This window comes from Ranitomeya imitator, chromosome 3 (genome assembly GCF_032444005.1).
Source record: "Ranitomeya imitator isolate aRanImi1 chromosome 3, aRanImi1.pri, whole genome shotgun sequence".
NCBI classification, from domain to species: domain Eukaryota; kingdom Metazoa; phylum Chordata; class Amphibia; order Anura; family Dendrobatidae; genus Ranitomeya; species Ranitomeya imitator.
In genome coordinates this window covers 112,134,096-112,153,788 of record NC_091284.1, presented here as the reverse complement: position 1 = coordinate 112,153,788, position 19,693 = coordinate 112,134,096, and the positions used below count along the sequence as shown (strand labels likewise).

The 19,693-nt window shown below is 41.6% G+C and overlaps 1 protein-coding gene across 2 annotated transcripts in view; it reads left to right on the top strand.

The window, feature by feature from the left end:
* The window catches only part of SGSM2 (small G protein signaling modulator 2), a 464,929-nt gene that overhangs the window by 421,414 nt on the left and 23,822 nt on the right, over positions 1 to 19,693 (top strand). For both annotated transcript variants that reach the window (XM_069761288.1, XM_069761289.1), the window contains 3 exons: positions 9,505 to 9,650; positions 13,990 to 14,118; positions 15,929 to 16,111. In XM_069761288.1, the coding sequence (XP_069617389.1) occupies positions 9,505 to 9,650; positions 13,990 to 14,118; positions 15,929 to 16,111 (458 nt within the window). The remainder of the gene's footprint in view (positions 1 to 9,504; positions 9,651 to 13,989; positions 14,119 to 15,928; positions 16,112 to 19,693) is intronic.

Below are 19,693 nucleotides of genomic sequence, written 5' to 3'. Positions count from 1 at the left end.
ACTTGCAGCAGAATGTCTGTATCCGCCCGTAGCTCCTTTCTCCTCCTGCCCCTTCCCTCTCCATAGAATGTTTTAAGCACTAACTGCAATTTCCGATTTCACTGATATGAAAAGAGGTCTTCACTGAATACAGATTTTACCCCGGAAGTGTGAATTAATAGTCAGTCCTGGAGGAGAAGAAAAGCGGATTTATCTGATAAGTTATATTACAAAGTTGCTTATTTTTATGTGTACTATTAATTTATGGAAGGAAAATGACGATTACGTTTTAAGATTATTACGATGGTAACTGGAGAGAAGAAAATAATTAATTAGATGACGGATGCCCAGGTCTCATTCACAAATTGTATTTAAACACAGACATGGAAAAAAATGGTACCAGTGTCATCAGTATTGTGCATCAGTGTGTCATCCGTGTGTCCATTTTTACCATCAGTGTGTCATCCGTGTGTCCATTTTTACAATCAGTGTGTCTTCCATTTTTACCTTTTGTGTGTCATCCATGTGCCTGTTTTTATCATCAGTGTGTCATCCGTGTGTCCGTTTCTAACATCAGTGTGTCATCCGTGTGTCCATTTTTACTATCAGTGTGTCTTCAGTGTGTATGTTTTTACCATCAGTGTCATCAATGTGTCCGTTTTTACCATCAGTGTGTCATCAGTTTGTACGTTTTTACCATCAGTGTGGCATCAGTATGTATGTTTGTACCATCAGTGTGTTGTCCGTTTGTACCATCAGTGTGTCATCCATGTGTCCATTTTTACCATCAGTGTGTCATCCATGTGTCCATTTTTACCATCAGTGTGTCATCAGTGTGTACATTTTTACTATCAGTGTGTCTTCAGTGTGTGCGTTTGTACCATCAGTGTTTATCCGTGTGTTTGTGTTTAGCATCAGTGTGTCATCCATGTGTCCATTTTTACCATCAGTGTGTCACCCATGTGTCCGTTTTTACCATCAGTGTGTCATCCATGTGTCCATTTTTACCATCAGTGTGTCACCCATGTGTCCGTTTTTACCATCAGTGTGTCATCAGTTTGTACATTTTTACCATCAGTGTGTCATCCATGTGTCTGTTTTTACCATCAGTGTGTCATCAGTGTGTATGTTTGTACCATCAGTGTTTATCTGTGTGTCCGTGTTTAGCATCATTGTGTCGTCAGTGTTTTTCACTGATGGATTTTGGAGACAAATAAATTACAAAGCTTCTCCTATGCTTTACAATGTTAAATTCGGAAGCAATCCCTGTGCTGTACGTGTTTTTCATGATCCCCTAGACTTGTATTGGCCATTGTCATCTGTGCTAGCGGAAAAAGACAAACGTTCCATGAAAAAACATCAACTAGTAAATAGCACCATAGATTGTGATGGGTACATGTTGTATCCTTGAAAAAAACAGATGCAAAACGTATGTGCAGCATGGATGTGTGTATGAGGCCTAAGGCTTACACATTGTAATCTATGCTGCTGTGCACGCGTCCGTTTTTTTCCAGCAGGACAGATCAAAAGTGGCAATACAAGTCTATGAGTCCATGAGGCCCACGTGCAGCACAGGGATGGCATTAGGTGTCATCCGGGTGCGATATGTAGTTCACATTGCAAAGTGTAGGAGAAGCTTCATTTATAAATTAGTCATTTTTTTCTTCTTTCCGTGAAAAACACTGACACACCGATGGTAGAAACGAACACACGGACCAAACACTGATGAAAAACACTGATGACAATTTTTTTCACTTACGTGTGTAATTGTGGACGTGTGACGGAGGCTTACGTGTGTGTGTGGTGATAGTCCGGGACAGCAGCGGCAGTGAGCCTTGGGCAGACTGATGCTGAGTTTGGAGTCCGCACCGCAAATCTGGAACCTGCCCCAGTGATAATGGAGCGTCCGTTTGATTACCACCATCTTGAGAACTTTGCAGGATATGTTTATCCTACTAGACGTACTATTAATACTAGTCCCATATAATACCTTATAATAACAACGCTTTTTTATTTTAGACTTTTGATGTAATTTTTTCTCCAGCTATACGCCCATCCTTCTCCTTCAGTAAGGTAGTCATTTATGGCCGATCGCTTACATTGTGCTCTATTCAACACATAAACCTGATACTTATCTCCGCTAATCCAATTCCTTCTCTTTCCCTCCTTTTGATGATTCTATATCCATTCCCAGGTAGGCAGTTTTCGCTGCCAGTCTCTGCTTATGGAAAGCTTTATTCATTTTTCTAAACTAATCCGTTTATTAAGAAATCCTCTTAAATATGCCTTCCCGGTGTGCCAGACGCTATTCAACGAGACCGAGCCTGTTTATACTTCAGGATAATGCTGCCGCTCTTTTACTGTTGTATCTTGTGTATTACTTGTGTGTATTACCAGTAGGGATTGACCCTCCATCCTTTATGTTACACTGACATCTACCCCAAACTCTATCCCAATTAGTGCATGATCATAAAACACTGTACCGGAATACTAAAGGCGTTTTGTGCAGCAAAGAGCCATCTTGTTCCCTAAAATTACATTTGTGATAAAGACATACAGTATAAGAACTGGAAAAACAGGCATACATCTTCCATAAATATTTTTTTATTCTCCATATGTCATAATAGTTAATTTCTTTGCATGATTTTCCCATTGATCTGATGTTCTCCCTGCTTCCTATCTCCATTGATTTTATTTAATCCATTATCTAGAGTCATATTGAAATGGTCACTGTCGTTTCAACAAACTTTGTATGAATCAATAGTAGAAGCAAATATAAGAAACTGCGTAATATAAAATCACAGAAATATGCTTTGCCTCCACTTATGAGCCACTTGCTCTCTTTCCCGCCTGCTTCCTGAACATTCACTCTGACCAATAGGTAAAACCCATCCTGCTCAAGACAAGATGGACTGCCGTCTCACTGAGGTGACAGATTACAGCTTCTTATTGAAGTCTATGGAGAGGGGGTGAAGATAGAAATAGGCGCAGAGAGAGGCAGAGACACACGGAGACCTCGTACTGCAGCTTTTTAAGAAGCGAATTATCTCCCCTGAGTTAAATTCACAACTACACGGCTACGTTAGGCTACTTTCACACTAGCGTCGGAATCTCCCCGTCGCAATGCGTCGGGGAGAGATTCCGACGCTGGCGTTTAGCGCATTGCACAATGGAGGCAGCGGATGCATTTCTCTGGCGCATCCGCTGCCCCATTGTAAGGTGCGGGGAGGTGGGGGCGGAGTTCTGGCCGCGCATGCGCGGTCGGAAAAAGCGGTCCGTCAGGAGCAAAAAACGTTACATGTAGCGTTTTTTGCTCCCGACGGTCCGCAGAAGCACGACGCATCCGTCGCTCGACGGATGCGACGTGTGGCAATCCGTTGCAAATGCGTCGTCAATACAAGTCTATGGGGAAAAAACGCATCCTGCAAGCACTTTTGCAGGATGCGTTTTTTCTGCAAAACGATGCATTGTGACGGATTGCAGAAAACGCTAGTGTGAAAGTAGCCTAATGCTGAATAATGTCCTCCATGCTGCTGCTACTTATAAACATGTGCTACATAGACACGAGAGATCAGGTCTGTATGTAAAGTGCATGGAAGATATAATTGCAGCTAGTCTCCCTCGACCCCTAAAGTATAGGGGAACCCTCACTGCACAGGCCAAACCTGGTGAAGACTACAGAAGAAAGGTCATATAATGGGCAGAAATTATTTTAGTCCTAAAGTACATACAAGGGAACTTATTCTAAAAAGTCACCTAAAGCAACGGGTATTTTTGAGGTTGCCAATTATAAACATAGAGGTGGTTTTTCCAACCTCATAATCAATGTCCAAAAGTGCATAAGAGTATCCTTTTTTTTCTGGATCCAAGAAATTACCAACTTCTCTAGGATATAAGCAGACAGTTCATAGCTCCTCTTTGTTAATATAAAAATTGTCCGTTTTTTCAGCTTGTCACCCAATCTTCTTACGTTACAGGGCCTAATTTATTTAGAATATATTTAGCCCATTTAGGGAGTAAAATAAAAAACACTCCATGAGGACCATCCAAACTCCTTCCATATATCATACCATGTTCATACACCTTTCCAATGTAACATTCTACAAATAGACAATTCCTTTAATCATGCCTCTCTCCAGCCCTGCACCTTCTTTGCTATTTTATTAGATAAATACAGCAGAGTATGTCAATTTATATAAGTTTACCTTCTGCTGTTATCCATTTTTTAAGTCTGCATCATATTAATGAACAATGATTATCTCATTCTGCTTTTTACTTAAAGCGAACCTGTCAGCAGCATTTTACTTAGTAAACTACAGGCACTGTCAGGTTGGCGCTGTTAAACTGATTAAAATAATACCTGGGGTGAATAAATTGTCTTGTGGTTCTTTTGTAATTAGTGTTAGAATTTTGCAGAGTCTTATGTTCCTGCTTTAAGCCAGAGAAACCAAGGAGGAACCTGCCCACAGGCTGCCCTGACACACAAGCAGTCCGTCTCTATGAGAAGGAACATGTTTGTGCTTCAGGATGTCCTGTGGGCAGGTCTCACCTTGGTTTCTCTGGCTTAGAGCCGGAAGATAAGATTCTGCCTACAGGCATCTCATTAACTGTAAACTTCTAACACTGATTTCACAAGAACCACAAGACGGATTTCTTCATCCCAGGTATCATTTTAATCAGTTTAACAATGACAACCTGACAATGCCTGTAGTTTACTTAGCAAAATCCTGCTGACAGGTTCGCTTTAATCCAGCTTGATATATCTCTTTTTAATGGAAACAAATTATTTTTTTTCCCTGGGTTTAGAAATCAGGATAAATCGAAATCTCACTATCATTATATTTTAAGGGCTCCTTTTCCCTTACTTTTTTTCCCAAAAGTTTGCTTCTTTGTGCTATATCTTCCAGTGATTCCATCCTAACCTAGATTCATTTGATTTCCCAAACCATTTGTTAATATTTCTGTTTCTCTAGGTGCTTGTGTTCTTTAATAACATTGTAGCTATTGTCCTTAGAGAAAATACACTCTTATCTCATCCATATAAACTCTAATAAATGCAACTTATTCCGTTTGACCTTCTACTTGTTATCACTTATGTTCTGTAGCTGTAGTGATATTATACTCAGAGGATGGGGTATACAGACAGGTGGAAAGTATTGATGAAAAATGGTTCTGAGGTATATGAAAGTTTTTAACATTGGATGAAAAGTCGTTATTGCCAGAGGGTAAAAATACTATGAAAAGTTATGGAGAAACAAGGATGAACATTTCTTTTAAAAGTCTGGAAACGGGTCTGGATCTGAGTATCTGTAGTAGATCTCATACTCATCTGCGAGGAAACCGAACGACTGCAATCCGATAAAAAAATCGGATTGCACTCTGACCAATGTTAATCTATGAGTCCCTCATCTGCAATTTTTTCTCAGCTCAGATAGTGGCACTTGGCCTCGCTCTTCCCACTTGCCCTGGTGCAGTGGCAAGTGGGGTGATAGTTGGGGAGTTGATGTCACCTTTGTATTGGCATGTAACATCAAGCTAAGAGGTTAGTAATGGAGAGGCATCTATAAGATACTCCCACACACACCCAGAATAATGTCCTTTAATTGAAATAATGACACAGACTCCTTTAATGAATCTAAATTAAACTAAACAAGCTATTCTCACGTCAACGCCCAGTCTACTGAAGCCAATGTTTCCTGTAACATAATTAAATTAATAAACAACCATATTCCTCACCTGTCCGCTGAGAAGATAATAATCCATTTGTCCCGCGATGCGTCTAGCCCTGCTACATCTAGATTGCAGGCTGCATTGTTGCATGATGCGACTATACAGCCTGCCATCCAGCAGAGACATTGATCTTGATTAAAGCACTAGTCAACTCCTGGACAGTCTGTAGTACAATGAGGTGTTGGTGGATGGAACGAGACATGATGTGCTTGATTGGATTCAGGTCTGGGGAATGGGCAGGCCAGTCCATAGGTTCCATACCTTCATCATGCAGGAATTGCTGACACACTTCAGCCACATGAGGTCCGGCATTGTCATGCATCAGAAGGAACCGAGGGCCAACCGCACCTGCATATGACCTCACAGTGGGTCTGAGGATCTCATCACGGTACCTAATGGCAGTCAGGGTACCTACGGCTAGCACATGTAGGGCTGTGAGGCCTTCCAAAGAAATTCCTCCCCACACTATTACTGACCCACTGCCAAACCGTTCATGCTGGAGGATGTTGCACGCAGCAGAACGTTCTCCATGGTGTGACCAGACTCTGTCATGTCCGTTACATGAGCTTCGTGTGAACTGTTGTGAGTTCCGTTCTGGAGCTCCCTCCTGTGGTTGCTAATGGTATGTTTGCGAGTTCTGCCCTTGGGCTCCCTCTGGTGGTTTCGAGTGAAACTGCTGCTCCGTTAGGTAGCTGTAGCAGCTGCCTTCACTAATCGCCTTGCCTGGGTTTGTTATTTAAACCTGCTCTGGGCTTTAGTCCATGCCTGCTGTCAATGTTCGTGGTTGGATTTGATTCTTCCCTTGGATTTCTCATATGGCCAGTCCTTGTCTGCAAAAGATAAGTTTTGCTAGTTTGTTTGTCCATTTGTTTGGACTCTATTGCTTTGCATTTTGTCTCTTTGTCCAGCTTGTCACTATGTCTTATTTAGGCTAGCTGGAAGCTCTGGGAAAGCAGATTTGCCCCTCCACACCGTGAGTCGGTGTGGAGTTCATTTTTGTAAACTCTGCGTGGATTTTGTAGTTTTTTTAATACTGACCGCACAGTTTCCTTTGCTCTCTGTCTATCTAGTTTAGTATTGGCCTCCCCTTTGCTGAATTCTAATTTCATTTCTGTGTTCGTCATTTCCCTCTCCTTTCACAGTCAATATTTGTGGGGGGCTGTCTTTCCTTTTGGGGGTTTCTCTGAGGCAAGATAGCTTTCTATTTCCTTCTTTAGGGGTAGTTATATCCTAGGCTGTGACGAGGTGTCTAGGGAGTGTCAGGAACATCCCACGGCTATTTCTAGTTGTGTTGTTAGGATTAGGGACTGCGGTCAGTAGAGATACCACCTTCTCAGAGCTGTTCCATGTTGCGTTTTAGCCACCAGGTCATTTCAGTGTGGCCTCTTAACCACCAGGTCATAACAGGGAACCTGCTCTCATCCATGAAGAGCAAAATGCACCAATGTCAAATTTGCCAATCTTGGCGTTCTCTGCAAATGCCAGTCGCCCTGCATGGTGTTGGGCTGTAAGCCACTTGTGGGCATCAAGCCCTCATCCCACCCTCATGGAGTCTGTTTCTGACAGTTTGAGCAGACACATGAATTTTAGTGGCCTACTGGAGGTAATTTTGCAGGGCTCTGGCACTGCTCCTCTTTGCACAATGGAGGAGGTAGCAGTCCTGCTGCTGGGTTGTTGCCCTCCTATGCCCCCCCTATACATCTCCTGGTGTACTGACCTGTCTTCTGGTATATGCTCCATGCTCTAGACACTGTGCTGACAGACACAGCTACTGTTATTGCCACAGCTCGCATTGATGTGCCATCCTGGATGAGCTGCACTACTTGAGTAACTTCTGGGGGTTGTAGACACCGCCACATGCTACTGTACCTCTAGGGGTGAGAGCAATGACAAAATGCAAAAGTGACCAAAACAGCCAAAAAGGACGAGAGCAGAGAAATGGTCTGTGGTCACCCTCTGCAGAACCGCTCCTTTATAGGGGTTATCTTGCTAATTGTCTAACATTTCTACCTATTTTCTGTTCCATTTGCACAACAGCAGGAGAAATTGATTCACAATCGGGGATGCTTCATAACTAGACAGGTTAATTTCACAGAAGTGTGATTGACTTGAAGTTACATTGTGTTAAGTGTTCCGTTAATTTTTTTTTAGCAGTGTATAATAAATATTTAAATGTGTATTTATTGAAATATGTAGACACAAGTGAAATAATTCAATAAATAAATATAAGGTAAATAATTAGTGACTAAACATAAAATATATAGTGAATAAAATGTGTGAAAAAACATGTAATAGACTAATGTTATAGGGAATCTGTCAGCAGGCTTTTGCTATGTAATATGAATGCAGCATGGTGTTTGGCAGAGATGCTGATTCCAGTCATGTGTCACTTACTGAGCTGCTTATTTTAGTTTGAATAAAATCAGTTTTTTATCAGCAGGAGATTATCCCCATAGGACCAGGTGTCTTGTGCCATGTAGTCCTCCTTCTCTGTGTAACCCTGACTTCACCACTGAATAGTATCTTTCTGTCTATGCACAGTGTACACAAAAAGCAGCCAATCAGTTGTGTCAGTGGGTTATGCATTCATCTAAATTAAGAGAACTTGCAGCAGAGAAAACAGTGATTGTATTGAAATGACAACCAGCAGTCCTATCAGTGGCATATCACTGGAATCAGGCTCTCTGGCCCTACATTATGCTGCTCACAGTTTGCATAGCAATTACCAGATGACAGATTCCCATTAAGACACCATGTAGAAAAAAGAGAATATCAAATAAAAAATATAAAATAATGAATCAAAAGATACCAACCTAACATGAATAACAGAGGCTGCCTCACTAATGGGCAAGTAGATTTAAAAGTCATGGGCACTTAAGAAATTCAGATGCATCCAGGAAAACTACGGGTCAGTATGCAATCTCCACCTGTTGTGTGTCTGGCTCAAAGGTGCGTCCTGTAGTCTGAAAAATATATTATCTGAATTTTGGTTGAAATGTACTAATTCTTGTGATTTTTGGACGAAGTAGCAGTATAAGATAAAATCGCTAATTCAGATTAATCTCACCTTTCGTGAAATTAACCGTACTAGATGTATTAAATTAGAATCTGCTCTAGAATATGATATGTGATGCCTCATGGACGCTGCCATTATTGACCACTCCATTATAGTTCAGTCATTCTGCCCTTTCGCTGTCATTCATGTTAACTTATTGTTTTTCATGGTAAGTGGCTTTTTCAGAAAGGTTTATAATTGGTTTTATGTCGCCAACTACTTATTCCCAGCTCTAGAAGACAATTCTACTTTTTGTTATATTTTTTTCAACTTTTTAAACAGTTCGGAAAGTGATAGAGAAAAAAACATTATCCTCCTCAAGGATCCCTCGTTAAAGGATCCTTATAGAAACAAAGAAAGAAGAAAGAATTATCACTGGAACTCCCACACTGCTCCAGCACTGCCGCTCTGATGGTCTCTGCTGGGACTGGACAACATCATGTCCCAGTCACCTGTCTTTAGTAGTGGGAACATCGTCACTTCTGATGTGATGATTTTCTGTTTGTCAGTCACGTGAACACTGCAGCCAATCAGTGGTCTTAGCTGTCAGGTGACAAGTGGTTGGGACATCCTCAGTTCCAGCCCTGGAGGAGTACGTTGGAGCAGCAGCACTGGAGAGGATGGCGAGGGGTATTCCAGCAGTAAGAATTGCTTCTTTCAATTCTTCAATTCTTTTTGCTTCGTTCATTAATTAGTGTGTTACATGAAATGATGTTATTTCCTGTGCTGCCTCTCCTCAGGGCTTGCTTACTGCCGTCATTTATCCACTGTGAGAACCCATCTCTCGGCACTTGTCCATCACTCAATAATTCCACCTGACAAACCCACTGACGCATCAGGTGGCTTAACCAAAGAAGTGTGGAGCAAATATCAGAAGGACATGAAGGTAAACTAGATCTCCAGGTCTACTTGTCATTATCACAATTTGTTTAACCTGGTTATTAACATCACTGTCAAAATACTTGAATAAGTCAGGGTTTCCAGCTTTATACAACAAAGCATAACAGGTTTATTCCATAAATTACACTTATCACCCATCCACAAAACACATGACAAATGTATCATCACTCTGGGACCATCTGCTGAAGCCCCTTTGATCCAAGTATGTCAGGGCCCAAATTCCCCTGTGTGAGTAGAGTGCTTGTGAGCATGTGCGACCACCATTTAAAGTGACACTGTCACCTGAATTTGGAGGGAACAATCTTTAGCCATGGAGGCGGGCTTTTGATTCACCCTTTCCTTACCCGCTGGCTGCATGCTGGCTGCAATATTGGATTGAAGTTCATTCTCTGTCCTCCATAGTACACGCCTGCGCAAGGCAAGATTGCCTTGTGCAGGCATGTACTACCGAGGACAGAGAATTAACTTCAATCCAATATTGCAGCCAACGGGTAAGGAAAGGGTGAATCAAACACCCAAAAACCCCGCCTCCATGGCTGAAGATTGTTCCCTCCAAATTCAGGTGACAGTGTCCCTTTAAGCTGTACTGAGCATGTGCAATAACTGCATCATTTAATAAAGGGATTTTGGAGCTCATTTTCTCGTGATTGGTGTTGGACTTAGTTAAAAAAGCTGATCCTAATTCATTTTAATGACACATAATAAAGAATGCGTTATCAATATTAGATTCTCGGACAAACCCTTTAATGAGATGCTCAGTTTAGTTAAATAACCTTTTAATGAATTCTGTATTATTAGACTGTAGTCCTAGGAATGGAGTCTGTTATGACCTGGTGGTGAGGACAATAATGGACCTGGTGGTTAAGAGTACACGGAATGACCTAATAGTTACTAATAATACAGACAAGCTCTGAGACGTGGGAACTCTGCTGACCGCAATCCCTAATCCTATCACACACACTAGAAATAGCCGTGGATTGCTCCTAACGCTCCCTATGCAACTCGTCACAGGCTAAGGAACTAGCTAGCCCTAGAGAAAGAAAAATAAAGCCTACCTTGCCTCAGAGAAATTCCCCAAAGGAACAGGCAGCCCCCCACATATAATGACTGTGAGTTAAGATGAATATTACAAACACAGAGATGAAATAGATTTAGCAAAGTGAGGCCCGACTTACTGAACAGATAGAGGATAGGAAAGGTAACTTTGCGGTCAGCACAAAAAACTACAAAAAGACCACGCAGAGGGCGCAAAAAGACCCTCCGCACCGACTCACGGTGCGGAGGCGCTCCCTCTGCGTCCCAGAGCTTCCAGCAAGCAAGACACAAATCAAAATAGCAAGCTGGACAGAAAAAATAGCAAACAGAGAAAAACAAGCAGCAACTTAGCTTCTGCTGGGAAGACAGGTCACAAGAACGATCCAGGAGCGAACTAGACCAATACTGGAACATTGACAGGTGGCATGGAGCAATGATCTAGGTGGAGTTAAATAGAGCAGCCAGCTAACGAATTAACCTCGTCACCTGTGGAAGGAACCTCAGAAGCCGCAGCCCCACTCACAACCACCAGAGGAAGCCCATGGACAGAACCAGCCGAAGTACCATTCATGACCACAGGAGGGAGCTTAACAACAGAATTCACAACAGGAGTCACTTGTGTCCTGTCTTGCAACAAATAGATAAGTGAGATTACTTCAGTACTGTGTAATGCCCTTTGGTAGCGCCACAACATATAGATAATCCATTGGTTCAGTACTGTGTAATGCCCTTTGGTAGTGCCACAACATATAGATAACCCATTGGTTCAGTACTGTGTAATGCCCTTTGGTAGTGCCACAACATATAGATAACCCATTGGTTCAGTACTGTGTAATGCCCTTTGGTAGTGCCACAACACATAGATAACCCATTGGTTCAGTACTGTGTAATGCCCTTTGGTAGTGCCACAACATATAGATAACCCATTGGTTCAGTACTGTGTAATGCCCTTTGGTAGTGCCACAACACATAGATAACCCATTGGTTCAGTACTGTGTAATGCCCTTTGGTAGCGCCACAACACATAGATAACCCATTGGTTCAGTACTGTGTAATGCCCTTTGGTAGCGCCACAACACATAGATAACCCATTGGTTCAGTACTGTGTAATGCCCTTTGGTAGCAACACAACACATAGATAACCCATTGGTTCAGTACTGTGTAATGCCCTTTGGTAGCGCCACAACACATAGATAACCCATTGGTTCAGTACTGTGTAATGCCCTTTGGTAGTGCCACAACACATAGATAACCCATTGGTTCAGTACTGTGTAATGCCCTTTGGTAGTGCCACAACACATAGATAACCCATTGGTTTAGTACTGTGTAATGCCCTTTGGTAGTGCCACAACACATAGATAACCCATTGGTTCAGTACTGTGTAATGCCCTTTGGTAGTGCCACAACACATAGATAACCCATTGGTTCAGTACTGTGTAATGCCCTTTGGTAGTGCCACAACACATAGATAACCCATTGGTTTAGTACTGTGTAATGCCCTTTGGTAGTGCCACAACACATAGATAACCCATTGGTTCAGTACTGTGTAATGCCCTTTGGTAGTGCCACAAGACATAGCTAGCCCATTGGTTCAGTACTGTGTAATGCCCTTTGGTAGCGCCACAACACATAGATAACCCATTGGTTCAGTACTGTGTAATGCCCTTTGGTAGCGCCACAACACATAGATAACCCATTGGTTCAGTACTGTGTAATGCCCTTTGGTAGTGCTAGAGGAAACTTGACTTGCATATACTAACAGATTACAGCTGATTACCGAGGGCCACATCTTATTTTTCAGGGACTCTAATGTCAAAAAATTAAACCTTCTCCAGTCTGTGTATGGTCCCTTGATTACATAGAATTATTTTGCTATTAGCCGCCTGTTACCTAACTTTTGATGTCAGTACTTTTGGTGTGCAAAATTTTAATTAGAAATACATTGACTCCACTGCCCAGTGTCAATGCGGCTGGGACCTCAGGTCAGTTCCACCGATCCGTGTTTCATGATCTGAATACTGACTGTGATGCACAGATCGACCGGCTGTTGTGCTCGGGTCGGGAGACTCACACTAGATCCGCGCATTCAGGGTCAGCATTCTTACAATGCCCAATCTGCGTGGACAGTGTCAGAGCGGTTCCATCTGATTTAGACCTGCACCATCATTGGAGACGAAGCCACTAGAGCTGCTCTGGTGTTGTACATGTGATAGCGGCCACATATCTTTGACACTGATGGTGGAGACATATTGCTCCCATGTATATGATAATGTAATAATAATGTTATATGATGTAATAACCTTTTCCACAATACTGTCGGCCAGTTGAAACTGCAAAAGGTGTTACCATATCAGCACATGTTTTTCTGCCTTGTCTTAGGACCACTATCTGTGGGGACCATTATTGATTCTTTGCTTGAAATCCTTTCACTTTACATTGTCTTTTTTCAGAGTCTTGTTTTTTGCCAGGATAAAAATCCAACAACACCACTTTTTCAGATTTGTACACAGGTCATAAATCATTCTGTGCAATTTCCTCTTTGTGCTTTATACTTTTTTAATCTCCCTTACTTACTGACAAGATGAATTTGCTACATTATATCCGATACCGGCATCCTATTAAACAGAATGCTGAGGCATCCTAAAACATTAAACTCCACATTCGTGATTTGTGATGGCACAAATGTTGTTAATGACTGTAAGGGATATCGCTCCTCTCAGTTTTATGTTATGGAGTGTATCGTTTTGTTTCTCTCACTATTGTCAAGCAAGACCTGAAGGAACAAAGTGTCCAAGGGATGAAGATTTGTAGGGCCGTTATACTCCTCTGTGGCATATACCTAAAATGACATACTGAACTTAGTCTGACCATGTTTTATATAGTCTCTTATTCATTTGCATGGGCACCATCAAACAGCAGACTCCATTCTCAGTGATAGGCCACATTTACACATTCAGTATTTGGTCAGTATTTTATCTGTAAGCCAAAACCAGGAGTGGGTGATCAACGCAGAAGTGGTGACGTGTTTCTATTATACTTTTCCTCTGATTGTCCCGCTACTGATTTTGACCTACAACTACTAATGCGGAGTAGTAACTTGTCCTCTTTAACAACAATTTTGTAATTACGGCACTCCAGGTGATCAGAAGTTAGAGGTAGGTCTGTAGCACATAATGGCAAGTTACTTGTAAAGAAGGGCCAATTTTTTTAAAAAAATGGTTCTTTATGAGTGCAGCTTTTTCTGTTTCGATAGGAAGACTCCTAATGCCGTGCTTTGTTCTGTGTCACAGAATTACAAAGAGTTGGAACTGTTGAGGCTGGTGTATTATGGAGGAGTGGAACATGATATTCGCAAAGAAGTTTGGCCTTTTCTACTTGGGCATTATAAGTTTGGCATGACTAAGAAAGAAATGGACCGAGTGAGTATTTTATTTTATATTCTTCACCTTCAAGACCTATGAAACTATTCCACGTCTTAAGAAATTTTTTAGATTAGGATAAAAGATCAAACTAGTGAGGTGTATCTAAAAACACTGAATACAAAAATGAAGTATTATTCTGTATCAAAAGTCATTTTTCCATTTTTCTTTCTATATAATTGCACTTCTGTTTAGTCCCTGATGTTAGGCAGGAGATTCAGAATGTGGTAGTATATAATTCTGCAGCAATGATGACCATACTCACCAAAATAGATGAGTTACTGATTAAATGGGTGTTGGGCTGAATGCAGGAATAAGTGCAGAAGCCTGTTTAAGCTCTAGAGCCCAGGAGATGCAACGAGTATACAGTACGGGTTTCCAATTGTCTTTTTAGCACGAGGAAGCAAAATAACTAAAACATAATTACAAAAACTATACACAATAAAGCTATCATCATGTATATGCTATGAGACTCCGGAGTTTTCTGAATGTAAAAAAATAATGTAAAGCCCAGCATGGGAATAATAAATTAGTTGGGACCACATAATCATGGGGATTGTTGATCCATACATTTCTAACACTGACCACATGCCTTTCCAAGCTCCAAGATTGTAATAGGTATACACAAAGGCACAGCAGCCCAATAAAAGTACGCAGATCTGTAATATCACTCACACCAGGGTTTCCCCTGTGAGGGTATATGGACACGACGTCTTTTAACTTCGGGTAAACCAGCCGTGTTTTTCAAGAAAAAGATGCCTAAGGAATCTAGCAGATTTTCTTTTTTGGCAATTTTGTGACTTCTTTCTTAGTGTCATTTTCCTGTCATTTTTTTTATCTCTCCATTGATATCTCCAAGATACCGCTAGCATTTTGTTTTCTAGGAAAAATAATGGCAAAACACTCGAAAAGGAAAAGACGTATTCTGGGCATCTTTTGAGCTGTTGCTGTCCTTGGTATCCCGTGATTTGCTCCCTTCCCCAGGGTCTGCGGCCCTCTTTTGTCCTTCACATCATGTTCTGCAAGTTGCCCAGCGTGGTTCAGTAACATCATCTCCATTAACCTATTTAAGGCCTATTAGGACACACACCTGGGTCTTCTGGTTGTGATTCAAGACTGTCATTTGGTGCCCTCCACCTTCTGTGCACTCCTTGCTAAACCTGCTTCTATACCTGCTGACTAGCGATGGGCAAACCATCAAACAGTAAAGATCGGGGTCCGTACCGGACACCTAGTGTTCAGGCATGGACCCAGAACACGAACTTCTCCAGGATGTCTGTGTTACTGTTTGGGTTCGGCACCCCGAACATCTGTGTTTCCCACACTGTCATCTGCATGACAGCACGAGAAACACCGGCAGCTCTGAGATTGTTACCGCCCATCAGACTGTCAGGTGACATCATGTACAGAAGCTGTGACCGGTGATAAAAAGGTTATCTCCAGTCACACACGTGGGCTGATAACAGAGTACTACTCCCATAAGCCTACGCCTGCTGTCACTGATAGTCACATCATGCAGCGAGCGGTGCCGTAAGTGTCCCCCTTTATTTAATGCTAGCTTAGTCCTCTGATCTCTCTGCATCCAGCCTAAAAATCCCCTAGTATTCATTTGCAGCAGGCCATAAATTCCCATGTAATATAATACACAGGCCATTAAATGTAATGGGTGACCATGTAATAGTTCATTTATTATTATTATTATTATTATTATAATTATTATTACAAAATCTAACAAATGCAACAATTGTGGTGTTTTTTTTTCATATATTGGATAAAAGAAAATGATCATTGTTTTTGTTCTTACTCACAGGTTGATGAAGCAATTGCTTCCAGGTACCAAAAAGTGATGCAAGAATGGAAAGCATGTGAAGTGATAGTCAAGCAGCGGGAAAAGGAATCTCACTCGGCCATCTATGCTAAGCTTTCATCTGGTAGTAGTATTGACAGTCATGTGCAACGTCTGATTCACCGGGACTCTACCATTAGTAATGATGTGAGACATCTGGATTATTCTTTTTTAAATAGGAACTGATTTTTTTTAACAATCTAATTATAAATTAATAGTAATGTAAAGTGTAAAAACGTTGTGCTATATCTTAATAAGGAAAAATGCCTCTTTATTCATTTTTCCACTTCTCAGTCTCTAGAACTTACAATTGAATCACAGTTTACTGGTTAAATTCCATCTTGAGAGTTGGGACTATCAGCTCACTAAAGGGTCAGATTTCAGATATCCATAAAATTCTATAGAGAAAGGAGGGAGCTGCACGGTGAAGGAGGCACAGACAAACTGGCAGTTCTTTTTCACCAGTGAAGGGGCATAAAAAAAAGTCACCACAATCTGCTCATTGTGCAGTTTCGCAACAATGTTGTAACTTTAGGAGTTCTTATACCTGCATTGCAAACTTTTTGAAAAGTGGGGTCAACTTGACGTAACAGGATGTGGTCTTGTGCAGTCCGACAGATTCACTGTCATTTATAGCACAATACTTAAAGTAAAAGTATTCTCCAGTCCAAGACTGGAGTATATTAATGACTCTGACAAGTGGTTCATCTTGCTCCAATAGACCCTGGATGAAGACTGCCGTGCAAAACTTTAATCTTGCTGAATTTCAGTCCAAATGATTTACTGTCAAAACTGAGTACTGGGTTCACAGCAACATTGCTCAGTACTGATATGTAATATCCTTCATGCTGCTACTATGGAGGGTGTATGACATAGAGACAGGAGAGTCGGGAAACAATGTTCTGTGTATGGGAGAAAAGGCATTACATGAAATAGTCTCCACTCACTAGCTCAGAGACTTAACTTGGAATTAGAGAAAGCCCGCAGAGGGGAAAACTGATGCTACTCCTCACGTACACACACAACAGCCTATTAGGAAAAGTCTACTCAAACAGCAGGTACACTGTCAAGGCAAGCTATATTAACATTGTATTGCTTCTTAACTTCATAACCTTCTAACACAACATATTGATTGTTGTAAAGCATGACAACTGCTAGAATTACTGGCATCATAACTGTTCGGGTTAGCTGTTCTTCATTATTGTGTGGAATCCATTATTAAACAATAGTAAACTTAGGCTCAATAGTGCTATATCTAAACTGCATTCGCCAAACATGTGCATAGGTGCCTAGATATCTCGGTATAAAGAGTTAATAAAACTTAGGTAATAACTTACAGTTTATGTTTTTCAATATGGTGCCACTAACTAACAAATACAACTTATCCCTCAAAAAATAAGCCATAATACAGTTGACATTTTTTTCTAGGATTATTATATACAGTAACTAAGCAAGTATGTGATCATTTATGTTCTGAGCGGCCGTTGACTTGTTTCTGATTGATGGAAGTCACTAATATTATTATTATTACTTGTTAAAATGAAGTTTACATATAACATATTGAGTAGTGTAGTCCTGGTTTACTTTTGCCAGAAACAGTGGCAGACACAGACAAGGGATGGGTCGTATGCAGAAACATCATGTGGGGCCTCATCCACCAGCATACCTGCAAATGGCATCTTTTCCAGAAGATGGATAGTTGGATAAATAGACAATCCTTGTAGTCTAGGTCAGTGAAGTTGCTTATAGTAAAATCCTGCTGGTGTAGGGAAGTAAAGGGATAGCATTCCTCGTGGCCTAGGTCAGTGAAATTCTAACATTCCTGGTGGCCTAGGACAGTGAAATTATAACATTCCTGGTGGTCTAGGACAGTGAAATTATAACATTCCTGGTGGCCTAGGACAGTGAAATGATAGCATTCCTGGCAGTGTAGGGCATTGAAACGATAGCATTCCTGGTGGCCTAGGGCAGTTAAACGTTACCATTCCTAGTGGTCTAGGGCAGTGAAATTATAACATTCCTGGTGGTCTAGGACAGTGAAATGATAGCCTTCCTGGCGGTCTAGGACAGTGAAATGATAGCCTTCCTGGCGGTCTAGGACAGTGAAATGATAGCATTCCTGGCAGTGTAGGGCATTGAAATGATAGCATTTCTGGTGGCCTAGGGCAGTTAAACGTTACCATTCCTAGTGGTCTAGGACAGTGAAATGATAGCATTCCTGGTGGTCTAGGGCAGTGAAATGATGGCATTCTTGGTGGTCTAGGACAGTGAAATGATGGCATTCTTGGTGGTCTAGGACAGTGAAATGATAGCATTCCTGGTGGTCTAGGACAGTGAAATGATAGCATTCCTGGTGGTCTAGAGCAGTGAAATGATAGCATTCCTGGTGGTCTAGGACAGTGAAATGATAGCATTCCTGGTGGTCTAGGGCAGTGAAATGATAGCATTCTTGGTGGTCTAGGACAGTGAAATGATAGCATTCTTGGTGGTCTAGGACAGTGAAATGATAGCATTCTTGGTGGTCTAGGACAGTGAAATGATAGCATTCTTGGTGGTCTAGGACAGTAAAATGATAGCATTCCTGGTGGTCTAGGACAGTGAAATGATAGCATTCCTTGTGGTCTAGGGCAGTGAAATGATAGCATTCTTGGTGGACTAGGTCAGTGAAGGTATAGCTTTACTGGTGGTCTAGGGCAGTGAAATGGTTAGCATTCCTGGTGATCTTGTGAAGCAAAGGGATAGCATTTATGGTGGTCTAGGTCAGTAAAGGTATAGGATCCATTCCATAAGATTGATAGTTGGATAAATAGACAATCCTTTTAGTCTAGGGCAGTGAAGTCAAACCTTCCAACTTTTGAACAACAGAAAGAGGGATAAATGATGCAGCGCGCCGCCACACATTTTGACCACGCCTCTGGCCACACCTCAATCCACACCTGTCTGCCACTTCTTTCTCCCCCGGTAGGAGGAGATGTCAGAGGGGCAGTGGTAGTGAAGGACATTCAGCAGACGCCTGAGACTGCACGGCGTAGACCCAAATCCGGGATTGTCCTAACTAGAGATGAGCGGATCGGTTCACAGGTCTCTGGGCCAGCGTGCGTGTCAGTGCTACCTGACAGCTTGACGGGAGGCTGTAAATCTCTAACTTTCTGGCGTTCCCGACACGGTCTTTGAATAGTCCGGGCAGCTCAATGTCATCTGTGCGTCCTGCTCATCTCTAGTTGGAACCTATGGATTTAATTTTTGTTCCTTCATTCACTATATGACATCTGGCTTTTTTGTGTCTGTAAGGCCGTGTTCACACGGTGCAGAAATACTGTGTTTTTTCTTTTCTGCAGATGCCCACACCAAACTACACAATAACAATCTTCTCTCCCTTATTTGATGCATTTCTGGTGCAGATGTGAAGCCGCATTTTTAATGTGTTTTTCATAGTACACAAAAGCTTTGATTCTGCACTTAAAAGGTATCTGCAGTTTTTTAGATTAGTTATTTAAGGCTCCACATAGAAGATGAGAGAAAATAAAGCACTAAACCTGCAGAGTTCAGCAGCGTCTTTAGATGCACAGTGGGCGCAGTTTTCATGAAATCGCATCCACTTTGCTTGAATAGTTAAACACAACATAAGTTCTGTGCAAAAAAAATAAATACGCAGCATTTATGCTACATGTGAACAAGGTCTACAGTAAATGTCCAAGCAAAGTGAATGTGATTCCATGAAATCTTCAC